The following is a 16,525-nucleotide window of genomic DNA, read 5'->3' as shown; positions in this document are numbered from 1 at the left end:
AAATTTATTGTTGAAGTATGTATACAGTACAACACCATAAACTACCTTGAGATTCATTTTCTTGCAGGCTTTCACAGTAGATGACGTACAATGGAATCAATGGAAAACTACATACAAAGATTGACAAGCAACAAATGTGCAAAAGAAGACAAATAATTAACAAATAAATAGATAGATAGAGTACGTACAAAAATTATATTGAGAACATGAGTTGTGGAGTCCGTGAAAGTGAGTCTGTAGGTTGTGTTTAGTGATTAGTTCAAAGTTGAGGGGAGTGAGGTTATCCACAATGGTTCAGGAGCCGGATGGTTGAAAGTTAATTACTGTTCCGGAACCTGGTGGTGTGGGACCCAAGGCTCCTGTACCTCCTTCCCAATGGCAGCAGTGAGAAGAGAGTATGGTCTGGATGGTGGGGGTCGTTGATGATGGATGCTGCTTTCCTGTGGCAGTGCTCCACGTAAATGTGCTCAGTGGCAGGGAGGGCTCTTCCTGCGATGTAGCCACCACTTTTGAGCAGAGTTTGTAAGAATTGGTAAATTGGTTTATTTTATCACATATACCAAGGAACAATGAAAAATGTGTCTTGCATACTGCAACTCCACCCACCGTGCCACACCAGATGAAGGATTACATTTGTCTAGCTATGCCTGAAGCTATAACCTGATTTCAAAACTGTCTGATATTTTCTAATTATGTAAATCAACTTACTCCACCACCAATGAAAACCCCAAAAGAACTCTCTTCAATAACTCACAGTTAATTCCTCTTATTTTCCTTCCAGAGGCAGTGGCACACTGATGTTCACAAGACATGCAGCAAAGCCAATCCCGCTCACTGAACCCCAGTTATGAACATACGAGGGGTGATTGATAAGCTCGTGGCCTAAGGTAGAAGGAATCAATTTTAGAGAACCTAGCACATTTATTATTCAACATAGTCCCCTCCTACATGTACACACTTAGTCCAGCGGTCGTGGAGCATACGGATCCCTCCTTTGTAGAAGTGGTCCACAGCAGGGGTAATTGATAAGTTTGTGGCCTAAGGTAGAAAGGGATGAGTTAAACAATAGACAATAGACAATAGGTGAAGGAGTAGGCCATTCGGCCCTTTGAGCCAGCACCGCCATTCACTGTGATCACGGCTGATCATCCACTATCAGTATCCAGTTCCTGCCTTATCGCCATAATCTTTGATTCTGCTATCTTTAAGAGCTCTATCCATCTCTTTTTTGAAAGCATCCAGAGACTTGGCCTCCACAGCCTTCTGGGGCAGAGAATTCCATACATCCACCACTCTCTGGGTGAAAAAGTTTTTCCTCAACTCCGTTCTAAATGGCCTACCCCTAATTCTTAAACTGTGGCCTCTGGTTCTGGACTCACCCATCAGTGGGAACATGCTTCCTGCCTGCAGCGTGTCCAATCCCTTAATAATCTTATATGTTTCAATAAGATCCCCTCTCAGCCTTCTAAATTCCAGAGTATACAAGCCCAGTCGCTCCAATCTTTCGACATATGACAGTCCCGCCATCCCGGGAATTAACCTTGTGAACCTGCGCTGAACTCCCTCAATAGCAAGAATGTCCTTCCTCAAATTTGGAGGCCAAAACTGCACACAGTACTCCAGGTGTGGTCTCACCAGGGCCCTGTACAGCTGCAGAAGGACCTCTTTGCTCTTATACTCAATTCCCCTTGTTATGAAGGCCAGCATGCCATTAGCTTTTTTCACTGCCTGCTGTACTTGCACGCTCTTGTTACATGCACGTGTAGTTTAACTCCTTGAGTGAAAATGCAGAATGTTTGAAGTTAATAACTCCTTCTTCTACCTTAGGCCACGAACTTATCAATCACCCCTGCCGTGGACCATTTTCTGGAGGTCCAAGACACCGACTTCTACAAAGAAGGGATCCGTATGCTCCATGACCACTGGACTAAGTATGTAAATGTAGGAAAAATAAATGTGCTAGGTTTTCTAAAATTGACTCTGTCTACCTTAGGCCACGAACTTATCAATCACCCCTCGTAGGAAGCCCTCTGTCAGTTGGGGTGGACCATGGACATTGCGTCCTAGCTGTTTACATGACATGTAAGCCACACTGGCCTGGGCAGTATGACATGGAGAACAAGCTCGTGTCCATGTCACAGGCTCCCCCTCTCCAAGCAGCTGAGAGGGATGGCAGAGATCAAAAGAGTTCGGTATATGTCATCGCAGGAGTTGCCAGTCAGCATCGATCTCAACGTAGGACTGTCTTAGTAACTCCAGCTCCAGACTTTTCCTTGGGGTTTACTCCCAAAGCCTTCCCTGTGAATGGGTATAGCCACAAGGCAACAGAGGTTTGAGATCCATTCTCCTTTTCCTTGAGGAGCTACCAACTAAGGCTGATGAGTCCCATCTGCCTGAAGCAACTAGTTTTACGGCTCCAGTAACCTGCCTTTGCCCTTTCTCCTGGCAGTAGAAATGGTTCCACTAGGCCTAGTAGCTAAGACATACATGAAGGCCAGGAGCATAACTTGGTTGTCCATGGCTATTTGAGGTGCACACTATTGGGAGCATTTAATAGGTGGTGGGAGCTAATCCCCACTACTTCCCCTGGCTATGCCAACTTTAAGGAACCTTTGTGAACATAACCACAATGTAAACTTAATCAGCAACAGGGTAAACCAAGAGATTTACACGACCTCAAAATAAAATTTCTGGGCCACGAGGAGGAATGCAATTGCCAGCCTGGCCAGAGGTAGGTTGTAACATGCATCTTAAACTAGAGACTTAAATCAGAGAGGATGACAGAAAAAACTTCAGAGCTAGTGATGACAGAGACAATCAGAGTGTTGCAATGAGTGTCCAGTGTTGGGGTGAAGGGGCATCACTGAAGGTCCAGAGTGGGGTGAGAGGTATCGGGAAGTACTGTATCCACTATTGAGGTTCATCTGCAGAATGGGGATGGCAACGAAATGAACATCGAAATAGAACCTCCCCCTTGCAGACCTTAAACTTCCATCGTTGATCCATCAGTTACAACAAATGTGCGAATAGCGTAGACTGTGTTTCAGCCTAGGTACGCAGGATTTGACTAACCCAAGGCTGTCGAGATGTCAGCCCCCACCCCTCCCCCACGATTCACCGCTGTCACTCACTGACCTCTCTCAGGCCTCGTATGATCGCGTTCTGCTGCCGCTGGGTGGTCTTGGAGTCCCGGAGGTCTTGCTGCAGGGAAGATATTTGCTTCACCAGGTCGTGTGTCAGGAGCTCGTCGCCACTGTACATTTAGACAAATGTGGGGAGTGCACTTGAGGTTTGGGAACAAGTGGGCACATTTAAACCAAATAACATTCAACAACGTGGCGATATTTCTGTCCTCACTCTCTTCTTCACCAGAAGATTTTAAGAGCAGCAAAATGTGGTGCCAGGGACAACAGCAGAGGATTGTGGGTAAGACTGGGAATGAGGGGTGAGGAATGCTTGGTGTACTGAGGCTTGCTCGTGTGGTGAGACACGGCCAAGTGTGAGGAGTTGACTTCTGATACTGAGAGAAAAAAAACTATTTTGTTATAGTGAGAGACCTTGGGATCCAAGTTCATATCTCCTCGAAAGTGGCTGCATACGTAGATAGATCAATAAAGGTGGAGTATGGCAGGCCACCTTCGTTGGCCAGAGCATTCGTCTTAAGAAATCTCATTCAGCCCTATGAAAATCTGGTACAGCCACACTTGAGCTGGCTAATTGGTTACACATTCGGCTTGGTGGAGAAAGCAGAGGGTGGTAACAGAAGGCTGTTTCTCCAAATGGAGGTCTGTGGCTGGTGATGTATCTCAGGGGCTGGCGCCAGGGATATTGCTGTCTGACATCACATCAACATTTTGCATAAGAGTGCTCAAGGTTAGTAAGTTTGCAGGTGACACTAAAATAGTTAGCATAGTGGACCACGAAGAAGGTTATCAAATATTACACTGGGATCTCGATCAGCTGAGTAAGTGGGCTGATGAATGGCAAATGAAGTTGAATTCAGATAAGTGTGAGGTGTTATGTTTTGGAAAGTCAAACCCTGGTAAGAATTTCACAGTGAATGCCAGGGTCCTGGCGAGTGTTGTAGAAGAGAGGGATTCTGGAGTGTAAGAACAAGCTTTCCCAAAAGTGGAGCCACAGGTAACAAGGGTGGTAAAGAAGCTTTTTGACATCATGGCTTTCATAAGTCGAGGCATTGAGTATAAAGGTTGGGCGATCATGCTGGTGAGGCTGCAGTTGGAGTATTACATTCGGTTTTAGTCGCCCTGCAATAGGAAAGTTGTCAGTAAACTGCAAAGAATGTAGAAAAGTTTTATATGGACGCTGCCAAGACTGAGCTACAGGGAGAAGATGGACAGGCTAGGTACAGGGGTAAGGAACCTACAGCACAAGACAGCATGCAAAAAAATGTTCTGGCTTGCGGGATGCAATGCTACCCTTCAATTCTTTAAACCCCACCCGTGATAAAAAGATACATCCTGCTTTCCTTCCTCCTATCGTCTACTCTCCTCTCCTATCAGATTTCTTCTTCTCCAGTCCTTTACCTTTCCCACCCACCTGGCTTCACCCATCACCTTCTAACTAGCCTCCGTCCCCTACCCCAACTATTTTTTCTGACATCTTCCTCCTTCCATTTCTGTCTCTTAATAAACATCGACCGTTTATTAATTTCCATAGATGCTGCCTGTCCTGCTGAGTTCCTAGCTGGGCACCAACCAGACAGTTGCAAGAGCGCGTGACACTGGATGATAAGTTTATAAGTTTTGAAATCCTCCTCAACCTGGCATCCACATCAGTATTTGGATAGTAAACGGTTGGGCCAATTGGAGTTGGCTTCACTCTGCTTGCATTTTCTTTGCTGTCCTTCTGAGGGAACACTGGATAATAACGGTAAATACTGAAAGCAGTTGAGCACCTTCATGAATACTTATTTTTCAATAGTCTTTTAAAAAATATTAATAGTAATAATTTTGAACAGGTTTTCTAAAATGCTTCTTTTATTTCAATTTGTCTCTGTTATACTTTTATTAATAATAAAACAATGAATACATATTTTTTCCTTTAAAAAATCCATAATTATTGTCACTAATTCATCAAATAATGATCACCTCTGCTCAAAACTACCATGGCACGTGAGAGAATTTTTTTAGAAGATTATCACCAATATGGGCAGATGCTCCTACAAAGGTTTGCCTCCGCTGTACTAGGACTTTATTTCATAGAATGTCAGAGACTGAGAGGTGTATAAAATCATCAGGGCATAGAGAGGGTGAATGCACATAATTTTTTCCCTCAAAAGTAGAGGGACGGATTTAAGGTGTGAAGGACTTGGAACATGGAGGGAGTGGGGGCAACTTACTTACTTGTATGCAAAAGTTGGCGTGCATATGGAATGAACATCGAGTAAGTGGTTGAGGCAGCTACAATAACAATGTTTAAAAGCCAGTTGGGCAGATATGTGGATTGAATTGAATTGATTGGAAAGGTTTAGAAGGTCATCGGCCAAACACGGGCAAATTGGACTAGTTTTGATGAAACACTGTGGTCAGCATGGATTAGATGGGCTGAGGGGCCTGTGTCTGTGCTGTATCATTCTGTGACAGTATGACATGATGGGCTGAAGGGCCTGTCACTGTGCTCTGCTGTTCTGAGTTCTGCGAATGAAGTGTGTAAAGCAGCACTGGTACCTGTTTAAAGGGGGCCCCTGGTTGGGAAGCTGACAATCAGGCTCCTCATTGTCTGCAAAATAATAGAGACAATATTTCAGTTACAGTACCGAACTGTGACAGAGAAGCCAGCAAAATGAAGGAATCACAAATGTTGTTCTGTTGGACCGTGACACCAATCAGAATTAACAGCAACCACTTTGTACACAGCAGTTCAAAGCAACATCGCATTTCTGGAGTCTACTGACTGTCAGGAATTGGGCAAAGATAAAGAGCATCTCCTCTGCACTTTAATGCAAAGCACATCCTGCAGCTCAAAGCAGCAAAAAGGTTTTTAAGTTTAGACAAAACCCACACACTGATCGGTTTTCACAACAGATAGGGAAGGGGTGTACAGGTAGGATGGAGGGGGAGAGAGTGAGAAAGGGGGAGGGAGAGGGAGAGGGGGGAGGGAGAGAGTGAGAGAGAGGGAATGAGAGAGAGAGGGGAGAGTGAGAGAGAGGGGGAGGAAGAGTGAGGGGGAGAGGGGAAGGGGTGTACAGGCAGGATGGAGGGGGAGAGAGTGAGAAAGGGGGAGGGAGAGGGAGAGAGAGAGAGAGGGGAGAGTGAGAGAGAGGGGAGAGTGAGAGAGAGGGGAGGAAGAGTGAGGGGGAGAGTGGGGGGAGAGGGGAAGGGGGAGGGGAAGAGGGGGAAAGAGAGAGGGAGGGAGGGGGAGAAAGGAGAGAGAAGGCAAAGCAGAATGAGAGAGAGAGAGAGGAGGAAGGGGAAAAGGAGACTGGGCAGAAAGAAAAGGAGCTGAAGAAACAGGCAGAGTACTAGGAAGACTATGTGATACGACTGCTGCTGGTCTCTCTCAGCAAGGACAAGATTTCTGTCTGGAAGATGAAGTGGTTCCCAAATATTGAAGTTGTCTGATTTCCCTTCATCCCCTGCAGGCTGTTACCCAGCTCTATGTTTGTTCACTGTTCTGGAGATCAAGAGAAAATATAAGGCAGTCTCATATTCCTAGATCATCTTTCACAAGTCAGTGATGTCTCTTTAAAATACATTCGATGGTCTTGTAATGTAGGAATCACAACTGCCAGTATGCACACAGCAAGCTCTTTGAAACGATAGGCTGTGGGTAAAGTTGCTTTCATTGTTTCAATTGTGGGATAAAAACAAGAGATTCTACAGGTGCTGAAAATCCAGAGAGACAAACACAGAACACTGAAGGAACTCACTGAGTGAGGCAACATCTATGAAGAGGAATGATCAGTCGATGTTTTGGTGCTGATAGAAGATCTCAGCCTGAAACTTTGACGAGTTATTCCTCTCCATAGATCAGCCTGACCCGCTGAGTTCCTCTAGCATTTTGTGTTGGTCCCTTTGCAAAATTTAATTAGAGTCATAGAGAAGCACAGCACAGAAACAGGACCTTCGGCCCATCTAGTCCATGCTGAATCCATTTAAACCGCTTACTCCCATTGACCTGCACTGGGACCATAGCCCTCCACATCCCTACTATCCATTACCTATCCAATCTCTTCTGTCGGTACATAATCTATTTCCCCCGTTCCATTATCTATTTCCCCCGTTCCATACACTTTCATGTGTCTAAAAGCCTGTTAAAGACCACTACTGTATCTACTTCCACCACTGCATCTGATAGCTTGTTCCAGCTACCTACCACTCTCTCAACCTGTCTTGCACATCAATTACACGTTCCTGTTCTCACATTAGATACACGTCCTCCAGTATTTTACATCTCTACCCTAGGAGATAGATTCTGACCATCTACCCCTTCTTTGCCTCTCATAATTTGGTAAACACCTAACAGATCTCCCCTCAATCTATGAAGCCCCAGGGAAAACAACCCAAGTTTGTCTTGCCTCTCCTTACAGCTCAAACACTCTAATCCAGGCAGCATCCTGGTAAAGCTCTTTCAAAACCCTCCACATTCTTCCTTTAATGGGGAGACCATTCAGAGTGTGGTCTAATCAAAGCGTTATAAAGTTGCAACATGACTTCCTTACACTTTATTAATTTCTTTGTTTATCGATCTATCTATTTGTCTAGATATCATGATACAGTGCAAAATAGGATCTTCTGGCCCTTTGAGCTGGGCCTCTCAGCAATTCCCCGACTGAACCCTAGCCTAATCACAGAACAATTTACAGTGACCAATTAACTACCAACCGGTACGTCTTTGGACTGTGGGAGGAAACCAGAGCACCCGGAGGGAACATGTGCAGTCATGGGAAGAACGTACAAACTCATTGCTGGCAGTGGCAGGAATTGAACCCGGATTTTCTGTACTGTAAAGTGTTGTGCTAATCACTATGCTACTATGCCACCATTTGTACTTAGCCCCATACTCTTCTCCCTGCACACGGCCAGATTCTGCTCTAACTCGACAAGTTTGCAGATGACATCGCTGTACTGGGCCATATGATGAGTAGGAGTACAGGAAGGAGATAGTGACATGGTGTCATAGCAACCGCCTTTCTCTTGAAGCTGGTCATTGACCAGGGGAGGTGGGGGTGTAGATGCTCTTGTGTATATTGACAATGCTGAGGTTGAGAGCCACAAATTTCTCAGAGTGAACATCAATAGCCTGTCCTGGCCAAACGCCTCTATCTCCTCAGGAGGCTGACGAATTTTGACTTGTCCCTCTTGACCCAAAGCAATAGCTGTTGATGCACTACCCTTGCAAACAGCTATAGCGTGTGTTCAACTCCCAAAGTGAGGAGTGATTTTGAAGTAGTTTAAATATAAACTCAATAGCCACTTTTTTGGCTACACCTGTATGACTGCTCGTTAATGCAAATATCTAATCAGCCAATCATGTGGCAGCAACTCAATGCATTAAAGCATGCAGACATGGTCAAGAGGTTCAGTTGCTTTTCAGACCAAACTCAGAATGGGGAAGAAATGTGATCCAAGTGACTTTGACTATGGAATGATTGTTGGTGCCAGACAGGGTAGTTGATTATCTTAGAAACTGCCTATTTCCTGGGATTTTGATGCACAACAGTTTGTGGAGTTTACAGAGAATGATGCGAAAAACAAAAAAAAATCTAGTGAGCGGCTGTCCTGCGTGTGAAGACACCTCATTAATGAGAGAGGTCAGATGAGAATGGCCAGACTGGTTCAAGATGACAGGAAGGTGACAGTAACTCAAATAACCACATGTTACCACAGTGGTGTGCAGAAGAGCATCTCTGAACACAGAACCTCGAAGAGGATGGGTTACAGCAACAGAAGACCACAAACTTACACTCAGTGGTCACTTTACTTCATACAGGAGGTGTCTGATAACATGGTCACTGAGCGTATATTTCAGATTTTCTTTAACTATAGAAATAACGGCAAAAAGAAAAGAGGAACATGAAGCAGGAATTCTCAAATCCCATAGAGGGAAATAAACAGTCAGTGTTTTTGGCAAAATGTCAACTGTTTATTCCCCTCAATAGCTGCTGCCTGACCTGCTGAGTTCCTCCAGCATTTTGTGTGTGTGGGCTCCTGATTTCCAGCATTTGGTCAATCTCTTGTCTTTGTGATTCTCAAATCCAGTTTATATCAAAGAAAGTTGGGCTGCTGCTGCCACCTAGTGACAGTGGAAGACACTGCAACAGGTAGACTCAGTGTAATTCGGCACAAAAACAGGTCTTTTGGCCCAACTCTTCCGTGATGACAAAGATTTCTATCAGAGCCAGTCACTTTTGTCTGCATTTCTTCCCTATCTCTCTAAATCTTTTATGTCCATGCACCTATCCAAATGTCTAAACATAGTAATTGTACCTATCTCACTGCATATACAGTACTGTGCAAAAGTCTTAGGCAAATATAAATAGTTAGGGTGACTAAGACGGTTGCACAGTCCTGTATTTGTCAGTGTGGAGCAGAGAGTGAGTCTTTGAATCTGGCGGGAGAAAAGATGTTGGGAATGGTGAGGGTGGAGCACTGAGGGGAAGGGAGGGGGCAGAGAAGGAGTGCCAGGGTGGGGGATAGAATGGGTGCAGACACATCCAGCTCTGAGACACCAGGCAGGGTGATTTAATTCCAAACAATTGATCTATTAATCATTACAGAATGTCTCTCTGGTGCTTCCCACTCTCTCCCCTCTCCCTTCCCCTTTTCTCACCATGACTCCCCTCTCCCTGCCCGCTTCCCACTCTCAGTCCACAATACAGACCCGTATCAGAATCAGGTTTATTATCACTCACTTATTTCATGAAATTTGTTTTTTTTTGCAGCTGCAGTACAGATCAATACATAAAATTACTACAGTCCTGCACAAAATTCTTAGGCACCCTAGCCGTTTGTGCACAGTACTGAGTCTCAACACCTTCGGTGAATAAGTTACCCCTCAGATCTTTTTTTTAAATTATCCCCTCTCACTTTCAACTTATTCCCTCCAGTTCTAGACTCCCCTACATTGGGAAAAAGACTGTAACCATGCATCTTGTGCATGCCACTCAAAATTTTATATACCTCCTGCCTAAGGAAAGCTACAAGCATCTGTAAGGACAATACACACCCATGCAATCATCTGTTTGAACTTCTTCCATCTGGCAGACGTTATAAGATTTTCTATGCCCGCACTTCCAGACTGAAAAATAGCTTTTTCCCCCAGAGCTATAATTGCTCTGAACCAATCCATCAAGCACCATCCATAACTTTGTTATATTGCTACTTTAATACCGGTTTTCTGGCTGTCACGCACCTGAGTTTCGCTTTTGTATTGCTGGACATTGCTTGCACTGGCTGGTTACTTGATTTTATTTATTGTTTATTTATTTTATTTGTTGTTTTACAGCATTGAGTACGAGAGTTGCAAACTCATTTTCGCTGTATTGGTGCATGACAAATTATACTATGCAATGACAATAAAGATATTTCAATTTCAATTGGGTAGTGTGGGCTCATTGGACCAGAAGGGCCTGTTACTGTGCCTTATCTCTAAATAAACTATAAATGCCCTGTAAGACGCTTCAATGTGATCACTCCTTCTTCTAAACTTTCAAGACTACAGGCCCAGTTGACTCCATATATCTATACGTAACACCCCCCCATCCCTAAAAGTATTCTGGTGAGCTTTCACTGTGCTTGGAAAGTATATCTGCAAAGTTAAGATGAGCTAAACTGTACTGTACCCAAGATGAGGTCAAATACTTCCCTTTATAATTGTGGTCCTTTACCACTTCTACCAATCAGCTCCCAGCTTTTTAATTCATCCCCTCTGTCCCGCACACACACCTTCCCCCTCACCTGGTCTCACCTATCACCTGCCAACTTGCACTCTTTCCCCCCGCCCCACATTCTTATTCTGGTTTCTGTCCTCTTACTTTCCAGTCCTGATGAAGGACATCGACCCAAAATGTTAACTGTTTATTCTCCTCCATAGATGCTGCCTGACTTTCTGAGTTCCGCCAGCATTTTGTGTGTGTTGCTCTGTGTTATGTAATTCAATATTTCAGTAATATTTAGGTTATGTTGTAAATATATTGTTTGATTAAGCATGTTTGTTGTTTACATAATTCATTATGGGTTATATATAAAAGTATGTGAATGGCACACGTCATCACGCCACCACGTAATAAGTGCACGCCTCACTGAAAGTAAAAACTAAACATACACAAGTTATTTCCCGCTCCATGTTTTTCTTTCAATTCATTTTATGTTTTGGGGTTACTAAAAAAACCCTCTTTTTCCAGCATCTGCAGACCTTTACTCCTGCCCTCTAATCTTCCTGGAATAAAGATCAGTTACAAATGCTTTTCTATTTGCTTGCTGCACCTGGATTTTAACTTTCAGAGAAGTGCAGAAGGATGCTTCAGACACTATCAATGTTAATATTTCCCAGTCTCTCACTGTGCTCTTTTTTCTGTTTCATGTACCAAATTGGACGACCTTATATTTTGCCGGAGAAAGAGAGCTTTGATTTTAATCCTCTGCTGCCTTGCGGCCATACACACCCATGGGAAAAGCTTCGGGAGTAAATCCCAAGGAAGAAATCTGGAGCCGCGGTCCCCAAGGCAGTTTGATGTTGTTTACAACTTCACTCTTGCAACCTCTGCGACAACACTGGAACCAAGCTGTATCGGCACTTGCCCATCCCTTGGACTACATCAGTGGCGTGGAGAGGGGTACCCACTGCATGGACAACAACTGGTTCTTCAAATCTTCCTGCCCTGGCTTGCACCCTGGAGAAGACACAGTCCACCAGAGGCTCAAACCCATGACTCCCTGGGATCGACGGCTGCCTACTATATATTTTGCCACCTTATATTCTTTCTGCTCATTCATTCAGCTGAGGTCCAAGCTGTTGCAGCCTCTCTACACCTCCCTCCTGACTCACAATCCCACTTAGTTTTTCCACAAACTTCGAAAACAGGTTATTAAGTCATAACTGACAGCTGATGTCAGTTGTGAACAAACATCGTCAAAGTCTATCAACCTCAATTAGACACCCTTTTCCTCATTCCTTGCATATTTTCTTTTAATTAAACAGTGGACAATATATATTTTAAAAGCTCAGTTAATTATCATAAAAAGTCTAAAATTATTACCTTCAAGCTTTAAGGAGAGGTGATCGGGTGAGTCTTCTTGATTCTTATCACTGGCAAAACAAAAGCAAGATTAGTAATGTGTGTGAAACAATGCGAGAACAAGAGTGACGGCTGTGGGAAGGGGAAGGGAGGAGGAAAGAGGAGGAGAAGTGGAAGATGGAGTACGTTGACAGTAAAAATAAATGGATTGACGGGGAAATCGAGACTCAGTAGAAATAAAAAAGATAAGAAGAAGGAAGGTAAAAGGATAAAGATGGGAAAAACAGTCAGACAGATACAGAGAGACAGACAAAGAGAGATGGATAGAGTGAGACAGAGAGAAGCAGAGAGAGACAGACAGAGTCAGAGAGAGAGGCAGAGACAGACAGTAGAAGACAGCACTACAAACTTGAATGAATATTTGGACACACACTGGTGCTTTGAAAGGCAACTGTCTGAATGTTAATATTTGTAGAACTGTTCATTCTGCGCTCCAATGGAAGGAATATACCTAGTTCCCGAAGGTTTCAAGTGAATCAAGAGATCGACTGAAACAGCAGAGAATTTTTCAAGGTGAGGAAGTCACAACCAATGTTTACTGAACACTGGATTTGGCACAGATGGGGTACTGTTCCCAGTTGTGAGTACCACTGTTCCAGAAAAATGTGAAGCTTTGCAGAGAATGCAAAAGACATTTACTAAAATAATTCCAAGAATGAGGGAGGAGGTAGACTGGAGAAGATGTCCTAGCAACAGAGGAGGTAATGAATGAATCTGATCTGTAAGTTATCACAGGTGTATGCTTAATAGATGGAAATATTCATTGGATCAAAAACCATGAGACACAGACTGAAACAGCTGTTGGCAGAATTCTTATTTTTCTTGTAGTTTAACTTTCCTAAGCTTTATGTAATCTCCAATACTCTATGTCTCTGGTCATAGACTCTCCCGCTATAGGAAATACCCTCTCCAAATCCACTCTATCTAGGTCTTTCAATATTCAAAAGGTTTCAATGAAATTCCCCCTCATTCTTCTATACAGTACAGGCCCAGAGCCATCAAACACTGCTCACATGTTAACCCTTTCATTCCCAGAATCATTCTCATGAACCTCCTCTGGACCCTCTCCAGTGTCAGTACATCCCTTCTTAGAGACGGAGCCCAAAACTGCTCACAATACTCCTAGTGCAGTCCAACCAATGTCTTACAAAGCCTCAGCATGACATCTTTGCATTTATAGAGGGAGCCATTGAAGCATCTGAAGGGTTAAGAATTTGTTTGCAGAGTTGTGAAATGAAGCTGGGGAGCAGCTCCAGATGAATTGCTCTTTTTGGCCACCAATTAGGACACTCTTAATTGTGAATATACAGAAGTTTGTCAAAGGTTGATAGGTTCTTGATTAGTAAAAATGTTAAAGGTTACAGGGAGAAGGCAGGACAATGGAGTTGAGAGGGAAAATAAATCAGCCATGATGGGAGGGGGGAACAGACTCAATGGAACGGATGGCCTAATTCTGCTCTTATGTCTAATGAGCAAACAACTGTGGCTTTTTTGGGGTTTTGTATCATTAGTATCATTGTATCACTTACTTATATCAATGTGCAATCAGATCTTGGACAGCAATCACAACTGGGCCATGCGCTAACATTTAAAAGGCAGGAAGAAAGGGGGAACTAACACACACATACACAATGCAGACAAAGTTTTAAATAGAAAGTTTTAAAACTAACTTGTTGGACCTAGTTTCCTGCTGACAACAATCCTCCACCGGCTGTTCACTCTGCCTGCTCTGCATCTTGTGTGACACTGTTGCCTGCAAAGGAATTTGATCCGGTTATCCTCTCGTTTCTGTGGAGGGTGGTGAGGGCCAGGGAGAGAAACAGCGGGGCAGGGAGACAGGGAACTAAGGAAGGGGCCGAGGATGCCTTAATTTGGCATTATATTTAGTCTCATGTTAATTTCTATAACTTGGAAACAAGGCCTTCGGTTCAACTCGACCACATCAACCAAGATGTTCATCCAAGCTAATCCTGTTGGCCCGTATTTGGCCCATATCCCTTTAAGTCTTTTTCTATCCATGTACCTGGCTAAGTACCATTTAAACACATACAGTATAATTGTACCTGTATACAACTTAATGGCAGACACCCACCATCTTCTGTGGAAAAAGTTGCCCCTCAGGTCCCTTTAAAACTTTTCCCCTCTCATCTCAACTTCTGCTCTGTAGGTTTGGATTCCCCTGCCCAGGATGTATGGGATGTCCAGGGAGGGGTAGTACCCCTGGTGAAGGGGCTTGTTGTGTCCATTCACATTTATTCCCAATCAGACACTCAGCTCTCACCTGCGGCTCCAATTAACCGCTTGCACGTGACAGTGGCCACACTGCTTCACCAGACAGGGGAAGGTGGCTGGCAGGCCCCATACTCCGGTAAAATTGGGACATGCCTGTCCTAGCATGCGGTCAGCTCTGGCGGACGGGGCGGATGAGATCTACAGGAGATCCAATGGCCACGAGGGCGGTTCTGCAACACTGCATGGAGAGCGAAGGACATGACCAGGCGCAGAAGAAGTCATGGTCATCTACCGCAACCGAGGAAGACCTCAGTTGTGATGACTACTCATACCACTGGACCCAGACTTCCGAGATTGATTGAGTGGAACTGCCCCAGTACAACTTTAGAGACTCTCCCACACAGGTTTCTGCATGCAGTTCACCAACAGGAGGGCTGGACAAATCTAATGGTCGTTGTAGTATACGATGGACAACCACTCATTAATCAATCACCCTGGGGAAAAGACTATGAACATCCACCTTATCTATATCCCTCGTGATTTTATACACCACAATAAGCCCATGATATTGAATTAAGGGTACTGTAAGTAATCCATAAGCATTCTGCTATAGTCTTATGATTCTGTAAGACTTTATTACTTGGAGCATTAGGGACTGAGCATATAAAATCATGAGGGGCTTGCATACGGTGAAAGCACAGTCTTTTTCCCAGGTTGAGCAGCCAAGAACGGGGGGGGGGGGGGGGTAGGTTTATGGTACGAAGGAACGAAGGAAGAGATTTAATAGGAACCTGAGGAGCAATGTGTTCTACAGGGTGAGTGGATGGTACATGGAATAAGCTCCCAGAGGAGGCTGGTTGAGGCAGGTACAATAAAAACTGTAAGAGATATTTAACAGAATGGATATTTCATGGATATGGACAGTACAAAGATAGAATTGGTTTCCCAACCTGGGGTTCATGGACCCCTTGCTTAAAGGTATTGGTCCCTGGCATAAAAAAGGTTGGGAACCCCTGGTATAGAGGGATATGGACCAAACATGGGCTAATGGGATTAGTTTCGAGGGACATCTTGGTTGGCATGGACAAGTTGGGCTGAAGGGCCTATTTCTGTGCTGTATGACGATGATTACGACTGAGGAGAGCTGGGTGAGGTGACAGATGGTAGACCGGTTACATACCTGATTCACTTGGCACTGCTCCAAGGGTTGGCTGGTCCTCTTCAACTCGTCGAGCTGATGTTGTAGCTTCTGGCTCCTGCTCCGCTCCAGCTCCAGCTCCTGCCTGCAGGCGTCAAGCTCCACCCGGACCAGAGTGCCACCCTGCAGCTGAGAACATCCAAGATTTTTCATGAGAAGCCGTGTCAGGGAGCAAACCGGTAGTGAGGCAGGGAGGCACGTGGAGTTGGCACCATGCCAAGCCAAGTCTAACAGACCATAGATTCCTGGTACAAGGACCAGTTTAAGTGCTTTAGGTGGAGAGTGGAAGCTCTCAGGGTCCAGCAGGTTGGGGGGTGGAGTGGGAAAGAAACTGACACAGATTGGGAATTCACCCACACCAGCCTACAATACCAGTCCTGCCCAACAGATGGCATCTTGCCATTTCCACCTGGATAGGTAATACATCATGCAAACCAGCCTCCCCTCCATCGACTCTGTTTACACTTCCCACTGCCTCACAAAAACAGCCAGCATAATCAAAGACCCCACTCACCCAGACCATTCTCTCTCTGCAACCGCCCCCATCAGCCAAAAGGTACAAAAGCATGAGGGCATGAACCACCAGACTCAAGGAGAGAATCTATCCTATCAATATTAAGACTATTGAATGCTCTCCTTGTACAATAAGATGGACCCTTGACCTCACAATCTACATCACCATGGCTCATGCACTTTCTCTGCAACCGCTACACTCAATTCTGCATCCTGTTGTCATTTTACTTCCTCAATGTTCTTATGTGCCTCTCAAAGTCCAACCCTACCTCCCCATTGTGAGAGGTGGAAATGGGTAAGGCTAGCCAATGAGGCTCTGGTGA

The 16,525-nt window shown here is 44.5% G+C and overlaps 1 protein-coding gene across 3 annotated transcripts in view; it reads right to left on the bottom strand.

The window, feature by feature from the left end:
• LOC134358361 (protein lava lamp-like) overlaps positions 1–16,525 on the bottom strand; it is a 145,893-nt gene that overhangs the window by 48,725 nt on the left and 80,643 nt on the right. For all 3 annotated transcript variants that reach the window (XM_063070494.1, XM_063070495.1, XM_063070496.1), the window contains 5 exons: positions 15,672–15,818; positions 13,930–14,012; positions 12,221–12,270; positions 5,688–5,739; positions 3,136–3,253 (listed from right to left, as the gene is read on the bottom strand). In XM_063070494.1, coding sequence (XP_062926564.1) covers positions 3,136–3,253; positions 5,688–5,739; positions 12,221–12,270; positions 13,930–14,012; positions 15,672–15,818 — 450 coding nt within the window. The remainder of the gene's footprint in view (positions 1–3,135; positions 3,254–5,687; positions 5,740–12,220; positions 12,271–13,929; positions 14,013–15,671; positions 15,819–16,525) is intronic.

This window comes from Mobula hypostoma, chromosome 18 (genome assembly GCF_963921235.1).
Source record: "Mobula hypostoma chromosome 18, sMobHyp1.1, whole genome shotgun sequence".
Lineage (NCBI taxonomy): Eukaryota > Metazoa > Chordata > Chondrichthyes > Myliobatiformes > Myliobatidae > Mobula > Mobula hypostoma.
This window is presented reverse-complemented; position numbering and strand designations above follow the sequence as displayed.